This window comes from Carettochelys insculpta, chromosome 3 (genome assembly GCF_033958435.1).
Source record: "Carettochelys insculpta isolate YL-2023 chromosome 3, ASM3395843v1, whole genome shotgun sequence".
NCBI lineage: Eukaryota > Metazoa > Chordata > Testudines > Carettochelyidae > Carettochelys > Carettochelys insculpta.
Window position 1 is genome coordinate 208,317,669 of NC_134139.1, and position 13,423 is coordinate 208,331,091.

The window sequence follows — 13,423 nt, forward strand, 5'->3', positions numbered from 1 at the left end:
CTCCCATCCGGAGAGAGGTATAGAAACCCAGAGGCAATGCCAGGTGGGAGAGCTGGCACTGCTCTAACAGGCCCTTGCTGGAGCAAACAGAGCTGTGGGTATCTGGCATGCAGAGCCGCTGGGTTCAGGAAGTCCCACAGAACAGCTGGCATGAAAAGGTCCCACACACAGGGGAGCAGGACCTTGCAATTAGAAAGGGCAGCTGGGTGATTCAGGTCCTTCCTCCAAATAGCTTAACCCAGCCCAGCCCAGCCCCTGGTGCCAGCCACGTATAGCTCCCAAAGGAAAAGCCTCTCCCAGCCTCTCCCTGGCACAATGGTTCCTCTCCCGCTACAGCTGGCTCCTTCTGTGCAGGGAGGCCTTTGTGACCCCTTCCCTGGCAGAGGATTTTAACCGTCTCCCTACCAAATGCCACACAAGGTCCATTCACCCTTTGGAGTTCCCGACTCGGCGTTCCTGCTGTCGTCCCCGGGCGTGAATGTGGAGTGGGGCCCGGGGAGGACGCCACGCCACGCCCTTTCACAAACAGGCAGCCCCACCGTTGGCACCCGGTCCCAGTTACTAGGCGGAGGATCCAGCTGTTATTCCCAGAGCCCCACAGGACACTTTCTCCAGGCGCTAAGGTCACCACGATGAGCTCTGACCTGACCTCTCCTCCCCTGGTAACATAAACAGGCTTCCAAGATTTCCTCTTGTGACAACTGCACCCTCATGTGTCCCCCGTCCCCAGCCATTTCCACCCAGAGAGGCAGATTCTGGCTGGACCTACAATGGGCTGTTTCCAGGGGCCCTGCTGCAGCCCACCAGAAGTAAAACCACCTTTGGGAAGCTGGCAAAGGAGCAGGGAGGAGGCACAGTGCCATGGCGGGGTAGATCAAGGAGTCTATGCCAGCATCGGTGGGGATAGCTTAGCGGTTAGAGCCTCAGCCTTGTAAACCCAGGGTTATGAACTCCCTCCTGGAGGGGGCCTTCCAGAGGTCTGGGGCAGGTCAGATTTCTGTCTGTGTCTTCAAAAACAGCAAGAAGCGGGTCTTTGCCCACGAAAGCTTATCCTCCAAAATATCTGTTAGTCTATCAGGTGCCACGGGACTTCTTGTTGTCTAGGAAGGTCCATGTGTCTTTGTGTGAGCACAGAGTTTGGGCAGCGCCTGGCTCTGTTTTATCTCATTCATCCCAGGTCTTTACGGGCCTGATTCTCAGCCCTCCCAACTCCCTCTGAAGCTACAGGAGAGCAGCCAGTGCTCAGCACCTCTAATGATCAGGCCCTAGATGGGCGCGTGGGAGATACTCGCTGTCTTCGGCCAGCAGGCGTCGCTGAAGCCAACCTGTCTTGGGACGGTCCCAGAACCCCACGAACCCAGAACGGTACCTTTGAACCCCCGCATCCCAATCAGGCCTGGTGGGCCGATGTCTCCCTTGTCTCCTTTCAGGCCGTGTGGTCCCAGAGGCCCCCTCTCGCCCGGCAGACCTGGATTGGGAAAGAACAACAGGCGAGGCGTTAACACAGCCGGACCCCTGCGTGCTGGCCGCAGGCTAACTGGCTCAGCCGGGCACAGCTGGCAGCACAAGCCTAGCGACAGGGGCACCCTCTTCACCTGCTCAGAAAGCTCACGAGCAGACCCCTAACTCCCCAGCATTCAGGGTGATCTGGAGCCAGGCTTCTGATGAGGACCTGAGGGGTGAGGAGCCTGCTGGTACTGCTGCACCCCAATGAGCACGTCAGTGGCTTTTGTGGGGGGCTCGGCCTGGTGCAGAGCCGCCCCACCAAACGAGAAGGGTAAACCTCCTCTCAGGCCACTGCCGCATGCGACGGGAGCTGGGTAGGTGCTTGCTACCTGCACCGGAGCCCACAGGATGTCCCGATCTCCTGGGTCCGCTCCGCGGCTTCCCCAAAGGGCTTTTACAAAGCCCTGCACTGGCATGGCACTGGGCAGCATGTCCCAGTCTCATTGGACGTTTCCTGCTGTAGTTGATGGTTACTGGGAACCAGGTGTCTCATCTCCACCCCTTCCTGTCCTGCCCAGCCATGGCCCTGGCTGGCTGTGCAACCCCTGGCGGCTCACGCAGAGAGCTGGGACCAGGACTATGCATGGTCCGTGGGTGTCAGTGGGACTCGGGCATTAGCTAGGCCTCGTGCTCATCCCTCTGCCAAGGTGAATTTTATCCTCAGGGCCAAGTGCGGAGGCCAGGGAAGTTTCATAGACTCTAAAGTCAGAGGGGACCATCAGGGTCATCTAGTCTGACCTGCTGAGCACTGCAGGCCACAGAACCTGCCCTGCCCACTCCTCCAGTTGGTCCCAAACCTCTGGCTGAGTGACAGGAGTCCTCAGCTCTTGGGGTAAAGACTTCAAGTTACCAAGAATCACCATCTACTTTAGATCAAACCAGCACGTGACTGGCCCTCACGCTGCAGCGAAAGCAAAACCACCCAGGGTCTCAGCCCCTCTGACCGGGTGGAAAATCCCCTCCAAGCCTCAGATGGGGTAGTCAGCAGATCCACCAGCCAGATGCCTGGGGAAGACCCCTACAGCCCCTCCTCCTTCTGGCCACTGGAGACGGTGGCTAATGGAATTTGTGGATAAGTCCTATACCCCTATATCTCCCCCTCAGTCCTCCCTGCACTTCAAGGTATCAAGCTTGGCCTTGGAGGCAGTTTCGGGTCCCCGCACCACAACTGCTGCCCTTGGGGGGGCAGCTCCAGAACTTCTCCGCTCCCATGGCAAGAAACTCCCCTCTCATTCCAGCCCCAGACACACCGATGGCCAATTTCTCTCCATTTGTTCTCGGTCGAGACGGGCCCGTCTCTGATGCAAGGTCTCTCCCTGCCGGTGCCTATCCTGCTGGGGGATCTACAGAGAGCAGACGTAGCTCCCTTCAGCCTGTGCCTGGTTAGGCTAAGCAAGCCAAGCTCCTCAAGTCTCCTTTAACAAGGCTGCTTCTCTACTCCTCTGCAGACCTTGTCAACAGGAGTCTTCCCATCAACGCCAGTGGATACAGATGAGGCCTGGACCCTTTCTGCTGTCTTCTAGGGACATCAGAATCCTTACCCCACCCAAAGTAAGCTCGGGCCCTTCAGGGTCTGAGGAGCTGCTGCAGCCTGGGGCGTCTGAGGTGTCCGGCATGAACAAGGGCCCCCCAGTATAAAAAGGAGGTGGATTTGCTGGAGCAGGTTCAGCAGAGGGCAACAAAAATGATTAAGGGGCTGGAGCACATGACCTATGAGGAGAGGTTGAGGGATTTGGGCTTGTTTAGTTTACAGAAGAGAAGACTTAGAGGTGATTTAATAGCAGCCTTCAACTTCCTGAAGGGGAGCTCTGAAGAGGAGGGTGAGAAACTGTTCTCAGTGGTGTCAGATGGCAGAACAAGGAGCAATGGTCAGAAGTTGAAGAGGGAGAGGTGTAGGTTGGATATTAGGAAAAACTACTTCACCAGGCAGGTGGTGAAGCACTGCAATGCGTTGCCTAGAGAGGTGGTGGATTCTCCATCCCGTGAGGTTTTTAAGTCCTGGCTGGACGAGGTCCTGGCTGGGATGACTTAGTGGGGGTTGATCCTGCTTGAAGCAGGGGGCTGGACTAGATGACCTCCTGAGGTCCCTTCCAGCCCTGTGATTCTGTGAAGGGGAATTAATATTACAGGCCCACAAGCCTTTCACACGCTTTGCTCTGCGTCCCATCACAACCCCAATTGCTTTCCAAAGCCGCAGGCGAGGCGGGGCAGGGCGGTGCTGTGGGTGAGGAATTTCTTCGCGCCCGGGTGAAAGGCAAAGCAGCCAGAAAGGGTGGGAAATTACACACCAGTTTCACAACCGAAACAAGTCTCAGGGAGTTAAAAAAAAGCAGCAGCAGCTGCCGCCAGAGGATCCATTTGAGATGCCAGTTAAACCCAAATAAAAACAGCCGCTAATCTGGCGGCGCTGAAATAGACGGGCAGAGGAAGTGAATGCTGGAGGCCATTGCTGGGTTCCCATGCTGGGTTTGCTTTCGCCTGACTGGTTTTACAGCCCCCTTGGGCAGAGGGGAGAGGAAGAGGTCTGAAAAGATTCTGGTGTATCTCCCATCCCGCCTGGCCCATGCAAATCGGCAGCAGCGGTTGAACCCGCACCTCGCCCCATACTCTTAAGCACCTGCTCTTTAGCAAGTATAAGAACATAAGAACAGCCAGACTGGGTCAGACCAAAGGTCCATCTACCCCATGTCCTGTCTGGTGACAGTGGCCAATGCCAGATGCCCCAGCGGGAGTGAAAAGGGTAAGTAATCATCGAATGATCCCTTTGCTGTCATCCATTTCCTGCTGCTGACCCACAGCAGTTAGGGGCACCATTCCTGCCCGTCCTGGCAAACTGACTGTCCAGGACAGTGATCTCTGGAAATCAGCCTCAAAGCTCAGGAGCCAGGAGAACAGCGTCTTTGCTCACTAGCACCTGGAATGCTGCAAACGACACAAGCTTGTGTTGCTTGTAGCAGGGACGGTACCCAACGGGTCTCGGTCATCTCTGTGCTTGTGATTTGTGTAGTGCTCAGAATGTGCCAGAGCCCCTGAAGTTGATGGGTGTCTTTCCATTGACTTCAGTGGGTTTTGGATCAGCTCCCGGGGGCATTTTGTATGTTGTCTGTTACCTCTGAGTCCAGGTAAACCAGGAACTCCAGGTTCGCCTTCTATCCCTTCATTGCCTGGGTCTCCTTTGGGTCCTGGAGGCCCTGAAATATGACATGCAAAGGTGGTGAGTGGCTTTCTTGACACAGAGCAGATGGGCACACGCACAGCTCCGCTATTAGTAGTAGCATCAAGCCTCTTCCACTCCTACATCTCGGAGCATAGCCCCTTGGCGCTGTCAGTTATTACTCAGCAAATGCCCAGAAGGGTAGGAGGTGTACAAAGGGCATGACATAAAGTCAGGACTCTGGTGCAAAACACACGTGTGGAGGCAGAGGTGAAGTTTGCCATCTGCCTTCTTCCCCGATTCACGGATTTCAAGGCCACTACCATCTTACTTTCTGAACAGCACTAGCCAGGGAAGTTCACCAAGCCTGTCTGCAACTCCTGTTTGGAGAGGGTCAAGCATCCCGAATTGCCATTCCAGAAATCATTTTGACATGTCAAAATTTCCTTTCATCCACATTGGAATGAAACGCCAAACTTTCATCATTTTCTGCCAACATTTCTCACTAAATTTGTTTCTGAAGTATTTAAACCTCTGATACAAAGGAATCCTGTCTTAGATTTCATCGTAAGCGATGGAGAGGAATGAATCACAGAAATAAAAATTAGTGGTGGTTTAGGTACAAGGGATCATGAGTTGATTGCATTTGTTACATGCAAACAGAATAAAGGGCAGAACCAGTATTATATGTACTTGGTGATGTAAAACCACCACCTTCACAAAGCTGAAAACAATTATGATCCAAATCAGTTGAAGGAAAGAATTTAAACAGACAATTGCAGATGATAATTAGGAATTGTTTAAGAATATTTGATAGATTCTTCAAAAGTTACAATCCCACAGCAGGAATGGAAAATTACACTGCTTAAAACAAAAAAAAAATCAAGACTTAGAACCAGAAAAATGCGACAGCTGATATAATTTTTTCTTAAAAGTCATATATAACAAATGGAAGAAAGGGGCAGGTGACTGTAATGACTGTAATCAGAAACTCGGAACAGAAAAAAATGGGTGAGGGAAGCAAAGAGACACAAGGAGATCTCTATGACCAGCAGAATTAAGGACAATAACATATTTTAAAAGTACTTTAAGAACCAAAGGAGTCCTAGACATCCTATTCATTTTGTACTAGATGAAAATGGCAGAACTGAAAATAATTGTGCAATAAATGTAGAGACGTTCAATAAAGATTTCTGGTCTGTATTTGGGAAGAAAAGCCGGGTGATGTTTTCAGACCAAATGACGATATTGCTTTTCATTCCAATAGCAATGAAGGAGGATGTTAAACACCAAATACTAATGGCACGAATAGTTTTTAAAAATGCTGGCCTGGGAGTTCTCCTGATCATTCGTATGGCTTTTCAGTCAGTCTCGGGTCACTGGGGAAGTTCCTGAGGAGTGCAAGAAAGCTAAGGTTGTGCTATTATTTAAAAAAAGCCAAATGGGACCAAGCAGCAATGACCAGCCTCTCTGCCAGGCATTGATCGTGGGGCAAGATAACGGAGAGGCTGATAGGGAATAAAGACTGAAAGGAGAATTAAATAACTGAGGCCAATCAACATGGGCATATGGAAAACAGCTCTTGTTGGACTACCCGGCTATCATTTATTGATGAGATTGCAAAGGCGGTTGATAAAGTTAACAGTGATCAACTAAAAACAATGAGCTGTCCTGGAGCATAAGCTTTCATGGGCAAAGACCCACTTAGTAGTAGACCTCTGTAAGTCCTTTGATGTGGCACCACAAGACATTTTGATTAAGAAATCATAATGATACAAAACCAACAAGGTTCATAATAAATGGATTAAGACCTGGCTAATTAATAGGTCTCAAAACATAAGGGTAGATTGGGAATTGTCTTTGAGCAGGTATGTCAGGAAGATGAAGTTAGACAAATTCAGACAAGGAATAAGATGAAGATAGTTAACCCCTGGTGCAATAGCCTATGGTGGAGTCTGTATCATTAGCGATTGTTAAATCAAGACTGAATGGTTTTGGTTTTGGTTTTTTCTCGGAGAGACCTGCCCTGCTTGAAACAGGCACCAGCTCAGGGAGTTCTCTGTTTTGATCATTTTCAGGAAAAAACGTTGATGAAATTGACATGTTCCCCTGGTGCATTTCCGTCTTATTAAACCAGCTTGTTCTGATGGCTGGAAAATTGTTCAAGATGAACTTTTTTGACCAGCTCTGCCCATGTCCTCCGGCTGCACTGGGCCAGGGTTTCCCAACCAGTGGGATGAATGTTTCAATGGGTGACTCCTGTCCTACCAGGCTGGCTGGGTTCGCCTCCCTGCTCCAGGCTTCATTAGTAAACTCCGAAATGGCCATTTGCGTGGCCATTTCGAAGTTTGGGGCTAGTGTAGATGTAGCCAGAGTGTGCAACTACCCAATTCATGTGGCATCCCCTTTGGTTAAGTCCCTTCGTTTTCATTTCAAACCAATTTTTACTGACTAATTCCCGGGTTTTACAAAAAGCGTTACTAATTTTTTTCTTGACTTGCACTCTACTGCTGTATCATCCAAATATCAGAAAGGGCAAGGCTATGACCGGTATTAGAGGTGGATGAAGAACCAAGCCATGCCTATTATGAAATGGGAGGATTAAGGGTCGAACTACACCAGATATTAAAGGGGAGGATGAAGGGTAGAGCTTTGTCAGGTATTAAAGGGGAGGATGAATGGAGCTATGTCAGCTATTAAGGGGAGGGTGAAGGGTGCAACTCTATCAGGAATTAAAGGGGAAGATGAAGGGCAGAACTATGACAGGTATTAAAGGGGAGGATGAATGTCGGAGCTATGTCAGGTATTAAAGGTGAGAATGAAGGGCAGAGCTCTATCAGATATTAAAGGGGAGGATGAAGGGTGGAGCTATGTCAGGTATTAAAGGGGAGGATGAAGGGCAGAGCTCTGTCAGATATTAAAGGGGAGGATGAAGGGTGGAGCTATGTCAGGTATTAAAGGTGAGGACAAAGGGCAGAGCTCTGTCAGATATTAAAGGGGAGGATGAAGGGTGGAGCTATGTCAGGTATTAAAGGGGAGGATGAAGGCCAGAACTATGTCTGGTATTAAAGGAGAGGATGAAGGGCAGAGCTCTGTCAGGTATTAAAGGGAAAAAAGAAGGCCGGAGCTGTGTCAGATATTCAAGGGGAGGATGAAGAGGGCTTCAATGAGGTGAAGAAACAGCAGCTCTGAAAGCAGGACCTTCGCTTGCTCGCTCTGTGGTGCATCAAAGCTCTCCGAGAGAGGAGATCATGGCAGTAGGACTGGGGAGGGCTCTGGAATGAAAGCCGGCACCCCATTAAAGCTGCCTGTCTGCCTTTGGCAAAAGCCCCCTCTGCTGTCCCCACCCCAGCCAGGCATGGGCCTTATGACCACACCGATGGTCCTCTGTGGTGCCCCCATGTTACAGTCGCATTGAAAGAGGAGGACAGAGAGCAGACAGAGGCCCCTGGGGAGCGTGAGAGGGCAGGGGGGTACCCCAAAAAATCCCATTATGAGTCCTTGGCTGTTTGGCTGCCCAGGAGGGAATCCCATAGCAGAAGCCATGGGCTAGACCTCAGACCCTCCTGCTCCAAGAGCCACCCGACGGAAAGGGAAATCTCATGTTCGCGGCCAGCTGCAGCGGGTCTTTGACACAGGATTGGGCAGTTCTGACTTCATCCAGTAGAGGGCACACACACCTACCGTGGAAGCGAAAAAGACCAGAGGCCTAGCAAAAGTTTGGTCATGCTGCAGCCTGGCCCAAAAGGACAGATGGGTGTTACCAACAAACCTGGGTTGCCAGCCCCAGGGATAGAACCTGGGAGCAGAGCGTCTAAAGCCCTGCCCTCTCCCACATGAGCTAAAGGCCAGCTGGCTCTCAGCCATGGCTGTAGAGCAGAGACTTCACTCACCCCAGATGAGGTCTCAGTGCCTCTGGGTACTACACATTGAAGGTACGAGGAGACCAGTGACGAGTGGCCCATGCTTCTAGCATGCTGATAACATCAAGCAGCTTTGAGATAAGCCAGACCCAGGCAGTGCCAACTCCCATTACTTAGGAGAGTAAGCCTTGACACTTGCCTGTTCCTAAGGCGTGTGACTATTGTTTTCTTTTCTTTTAAAGGTACATATACCTGCTCAAATTTGCCTTCGAGGAGACACCTCTAACTAACTGGGGAAACATTGTCAGCTGGTGATCTCCCCTGCGGCTGCTTGTATATTTTAACATAGTCTCTGACAGTTTCGAACCAAACACAGAGGGTGCGTCTACACTTGCATTCCTCTTTCGAAAGAGGAACGCAAATGAGGTCAATCCAAAATGCAAATGAGGTATAACTTTGCATATCTGGCACCTCATTTACATACTCTAATTTCGAAAGAGCTTCTTTCGACAGAAGAAAGCCAGTGTAGACGCTGCTCTTTTGAAATTAAACCCCATCTTTGAAAAAAATCCTTCTCGTTAAATAAAGAGAAGAAGGATTCTTTCGCAGATGGGTTTACTTTCGAAAAAGCAGCGTCTACACCGGCTTTCTTCTTTCGAAAGAAGCGCTTTTGAAATTAGAATATTCAAATGAGGTGGTGAATATGTAAAATTACACCTCATTTGCATTTTAGTTTTATCTCATTTGCATGCCCCTTTCAAAAGAGGAACACAAGTGTAGACGCACCCAGAGTGAAGCTTCGTTTCTTCCACACTACACAGGGGCTGGTTCACTGCTGTATGCACGAGCAGTGCTGCTGGCAAGGAGAAGTAGCCACACTGGGGAACACAGGGCAGGGAACAAAGATAAAGAGTTTCAGGCTATTGTCTGCAGCCTAGAAGCCCTCTCTGGTCCAGCAGCATCTGCGAGGAGGCACGATTTTAGCCAGCTGGACGACCGCTTATCATGGGTGTGGCCAAGTTTCCAGTGGTTCCATAAAGGTTGTTTCCAGCCACTAGTCCTGGCTCTCAGTGTTCTGTAGCTGTACTTTACCCCTAAATGTCTTCGAAGAGCCCAGCCAGCAGAGGAAGTGTTGGTGACGTGCTAGACAATATTTACCTCCCATGGGCTGGCAAATTCTTTGGTTTGGCACCAGTCAGGTCCCAGACGAGAGAGATTCAACCTGCATTTGCCAGGTAAGATGAAGATGTAAGTGAACGTAGCAATAGCCTCAAAGCCTGTAAGACCGTAGCTTCACTCAAGATGAAGCCCATGGCCCAGAACAGCCACAGCAGATGCTGTAGCGTAAGTAGCTGGGTGGGAGAAATCCTAGGATATGACAAGACGTGATACCATAAACAAGGCTGCCTAAAGCCCTGGCCCGTAACCATGAAACACCGGCTCATGTGAGTTTGGGATATCTTTGGACAGCAACATGCACAGATGTTGACCCGCAAGGATGCTATGGGAACCAGCTTCTGTCTAGGACAATGAGCCTGCAGTGAATGATACACTAACCGACAAGGTGAGGACATACCACATTACTAGAGGGAGGCAGGTTAGCCATGAACAATGCTGCAGCCTTATGAATATCCAAGGAGGCCAGGGGCCCTGGGATATAGCTACCCCGGCTCAAGTCCCTGGGCAATTCTTGGCATGTAAGAGAACCACGCCTACATTGTCCGCCCTGTTGGTGTGACGCCTCCATGAGGGCTGGTGTGAGTACACGGACACTGGGCAGCCTGACTATTCTGTTACCGCTCTTCCTTGCTGGGCTGGAGCATCTGGGTTTCCACGAACTGCACTAATAAAAACATTAGGACAGGAAGGGACCTCCAGAGTCATCAAGTCCAGTCCTTGCCCTCACGGCAGAACCAAACACTGTCTAGACCATCCCTGATCGGTGTCTGTCTAACCCGCTCTGAAATATCTCCAGTGATGGAGAGTCCACAACCTCCCCAGGCAATTTATTCCAGTCTTTGACCACCCTGACAGTTAGGAACTGTTTCCTAATGTCCAGCCTAAACATCCCTTGCTGCAGTGTAAGCCCGTTGCTCCTTCTCCTGTCCTCAGAGGCCCAGGAGAACAAGTTTTCTCCCTCCTCCCTGTAATCCTCTTTTAAGTACTTGTAAACAACTACCAGGTCCCCTCTCCATCTTCTCTTCTCTAAACTAAACGAGCCCAGTTCTTCCAGTCCTCCCTCACAGCTCACGTTCTCTCGGCCTCCCATCATTCTTGTTGCTCTTCTCTGGACCTTCTCCGATTTCTCCACATCTTTCCTGAAGTGTGGTGCCCAGAACTGGACACAATCCTCCAGCTTCTCAAGTCATCCCCAGCCCTATCCCCCTCCTCGCTGCTGCTAATACCAGTGCCACTGAGCTGGTGTGAGCACTGGTGGGAGCCCTAGTGCAGCGAAAGCTCCTGCAACCAGACCCACTTTCACCATTGTCCTTCTCAATTAGACTCGTGAAAGCAGCCACACGCGGGGCAGATTTAGACCTGCCTCTCCCCACTAGGCAGAGCAGCCAATAGACACAGCTGTGACCTTTCCAACAGCCTCTGGACTTGGCTGCAGGGAGGAGCTGAGCAAACCCTTTGTTTGTGATACGCCCCTCGCTGTGTCACTCGGAATCACTCCTGGCTCCTTCGGGGTCTGGAGGCCACAGGAGAGATGGGTTCCAAAGGGGCTGTGTAATCCTGTCATTAACTAACCAGGCTGCTGCGGGGGACGTCTCCACCAGCCGAGCTAAAGGACTAAATCTTCCAGCAGTAATAGGCTGTTATCCCCCTGCAGTGCCGCAGAGTCAGTGGCACCTGAGATGTGATGGGTTCACATGGCAGCAGCCGCCTGGGAGGGGAGGGGTGGCGGGGCTGGAGGGCAGCCAGGTGCGCGCCCTTACCCTGTATCACAGAGATGTTCCGCAAGGCAATGCTGTGCTCCCAGTCCTTCAGCCGCAGGTCCTCGGTCACGTTGCTCAGGATGGCCAGCTCGTGCTTCAGTTGCTGCTCCATGGCGATATGGATCTGCCTCATCTGCCGGGCGTCCTCCGTGGCGCTGCTGATCAGCACCTGCAGGTCCTGGATCCGGGTGTGGTGGATGCCCACGTCGTAGGAGAAGGTCCTGTTGATGGCGCCCACGGCCCCGCCCACCTCGGTCAGCTGGTCGCTCAGACTCTCCACCTGGGTGGCCAGGTGCGTCAGGAGGCTGCTGTGATGCTCCAGCACCAGCCGGCTACTGTTGCTCTCCACCGAGAGTCTGTACGTCTCCAGCTGGGCCAGGTCACTTTGCTGGCTCACGCTGTCTCTCAGGGCCGCCACGGCCTTATCCGTTTGGCTGGCCTGGGTCTGCAGGTTCCACAGGAGCCCCTCCAGCTTCTGCAGGGAGCCTGTCATCAGGAAGAGGGAGTCCGAGTGGTTCTGCAGGAGGTCCTGGAGCCGCCAGATGTGGTCCAGGATGTCCCCTTTGAGCGGCAGCTGCAGCAGCTTGTGCTGCTCATCCCTGAGGCTCTCATTCAGGCGGTTCACGTTCCCTGTCAGCGCCTTCAGGTCCTCAGGGGAGCTCTGGGGCCGGGACACTGCAGGAGAAAGAGAAGAACCAGGTGTCAGACAGCCACTGGGATCGGCCGCGCTGTCCCCACCCTAACAGTGGCCACCATACAATGGGGCCCTTGGGCTGGCTGGCCCCAAACTGCTAGTGCCATCTGCAGGTCCACCTGAATGTGACTCTTACTCATTTGCCTAGTCCCAAATTCCTCAGACTCCGGGATGCTCTGTGCCAGGACCTGCTCCCATCTGAGCACAGCCCTAAGCTCACTGGCTGCTGTCGCCGCTCCCTAGACCCTGCCGGGCTGTGGCTCTGTAAGGGACCAGGCAGGAAATGTGCATGGTGGCCTTTGGCTGCATGCAGCTTGCCTGAGAATACCCTAAAGTCTGGCTAGTGGTCCAGACACGGCTTTGGGTCTCAGCTGAGTGTCTGGAACATCCCTGGGGTCAGGGCAAGGTTCTGCATCGCATGGGTCTGGGAGTCACCATTGCCAGAAGGGTGGGGAGAGGACAGAATGCGTTAGGGCAGCAGATTATGGCTCGATCTCGATTTAGCTTTTCTGCATTTGACGGATGCTAAAATGGTCCATTTCCTGTCCCTAAATGGTGCTAAAAGCAGCCCGGCCAGGCTTTGTATTTTGGGTCTGTAATTATGGCACAGTCAGGTTTCCCGGCTGGCCAGGAATTCAGGACCAGGATTGAGTTCTTCACTCTGTAATTAACTCCAGCAGCCTGGCTCTGCCAGTGGTTGGCAGCCCCTCCCCAGGAGCTGTCAGCCAGGCGACTCAGGAAGCCAAAGTGAAAGGGCTGTCCAGGTTAACTAGACAACTTGGGGTGTGAGGGTAGAAACTAAACCCTTCCTTGGCCGGCCCCTGGAAGCCTCTCACACCCTGGCTGTGTCCGCTGCATTTCCTGCAGCAGGAAAGGGCTCTGTAGGTCATCCCTTGGTCTCCAGCTGCTGGAGACTCCAGTCAGGTCACTATGAGGCTCCAGGCATGTGTGGTCAGAGTGCAGAGATGTCCTGAGCACGCCCATATCCTCTGGCTGTGCCCCTTAACTGGGGAAACACCAGGTAGCTGGTGAGTCCAGATTTATGGCTGCGATGGGGCCTACCCAATAGGGGAAGCTGTAGGGGCTCAAGTCCTGAGTGTAAGTTAGAGCAGTCGCGGGCTGCTCTATCAGCAGCAGCCTGTCCCAGCCTGCACTGCAGTAGGAATCCCCCAGCACCACATGCTAAAAGCTGCTCTGCTGGGAAAGTATTTTAGGGTGATACAAAAGTAACTTTACTGACACTCCCTCAGCCCCTTCCTGCAGATGC

At 52.0% G+C, this 13,423-nt stretch overlaps 1 protein-coding gene across 2 annotated transcripts in view; it reads right to left on the bottom strand.

Annotated features, from left to right (window-relative positions):
• SCARA5 (scavenger receptor class A member 5) overlaps window positions 1-13,423 on the bottom strand; it is a 122,477-nt gene that overhangs the window by 45,320 nt on the left and 63,734 nt on the right. For both annotated transcript variants that reach the window (XM_074991513.1, XM_074991512.1), the window contains 3 exons: window positions 11,463-12,137; window positions 4,617-4,697; window positions 1,370-1,468 (listed from right to left, as the gene is read on the bottom strand). In XM_074991513.1, the coding sequence (XP_074847614.1) occupies window positions 1,370-1,468; window positions 4,617-4,697; window positions 11,463-12,137 (855 nt within the window). The remainder of the gene's footprint in view (window positions 1-1,369; window positions 1,469-4,616; window positions 4,698-11,462; window positions 12,138-13,423) is intronic.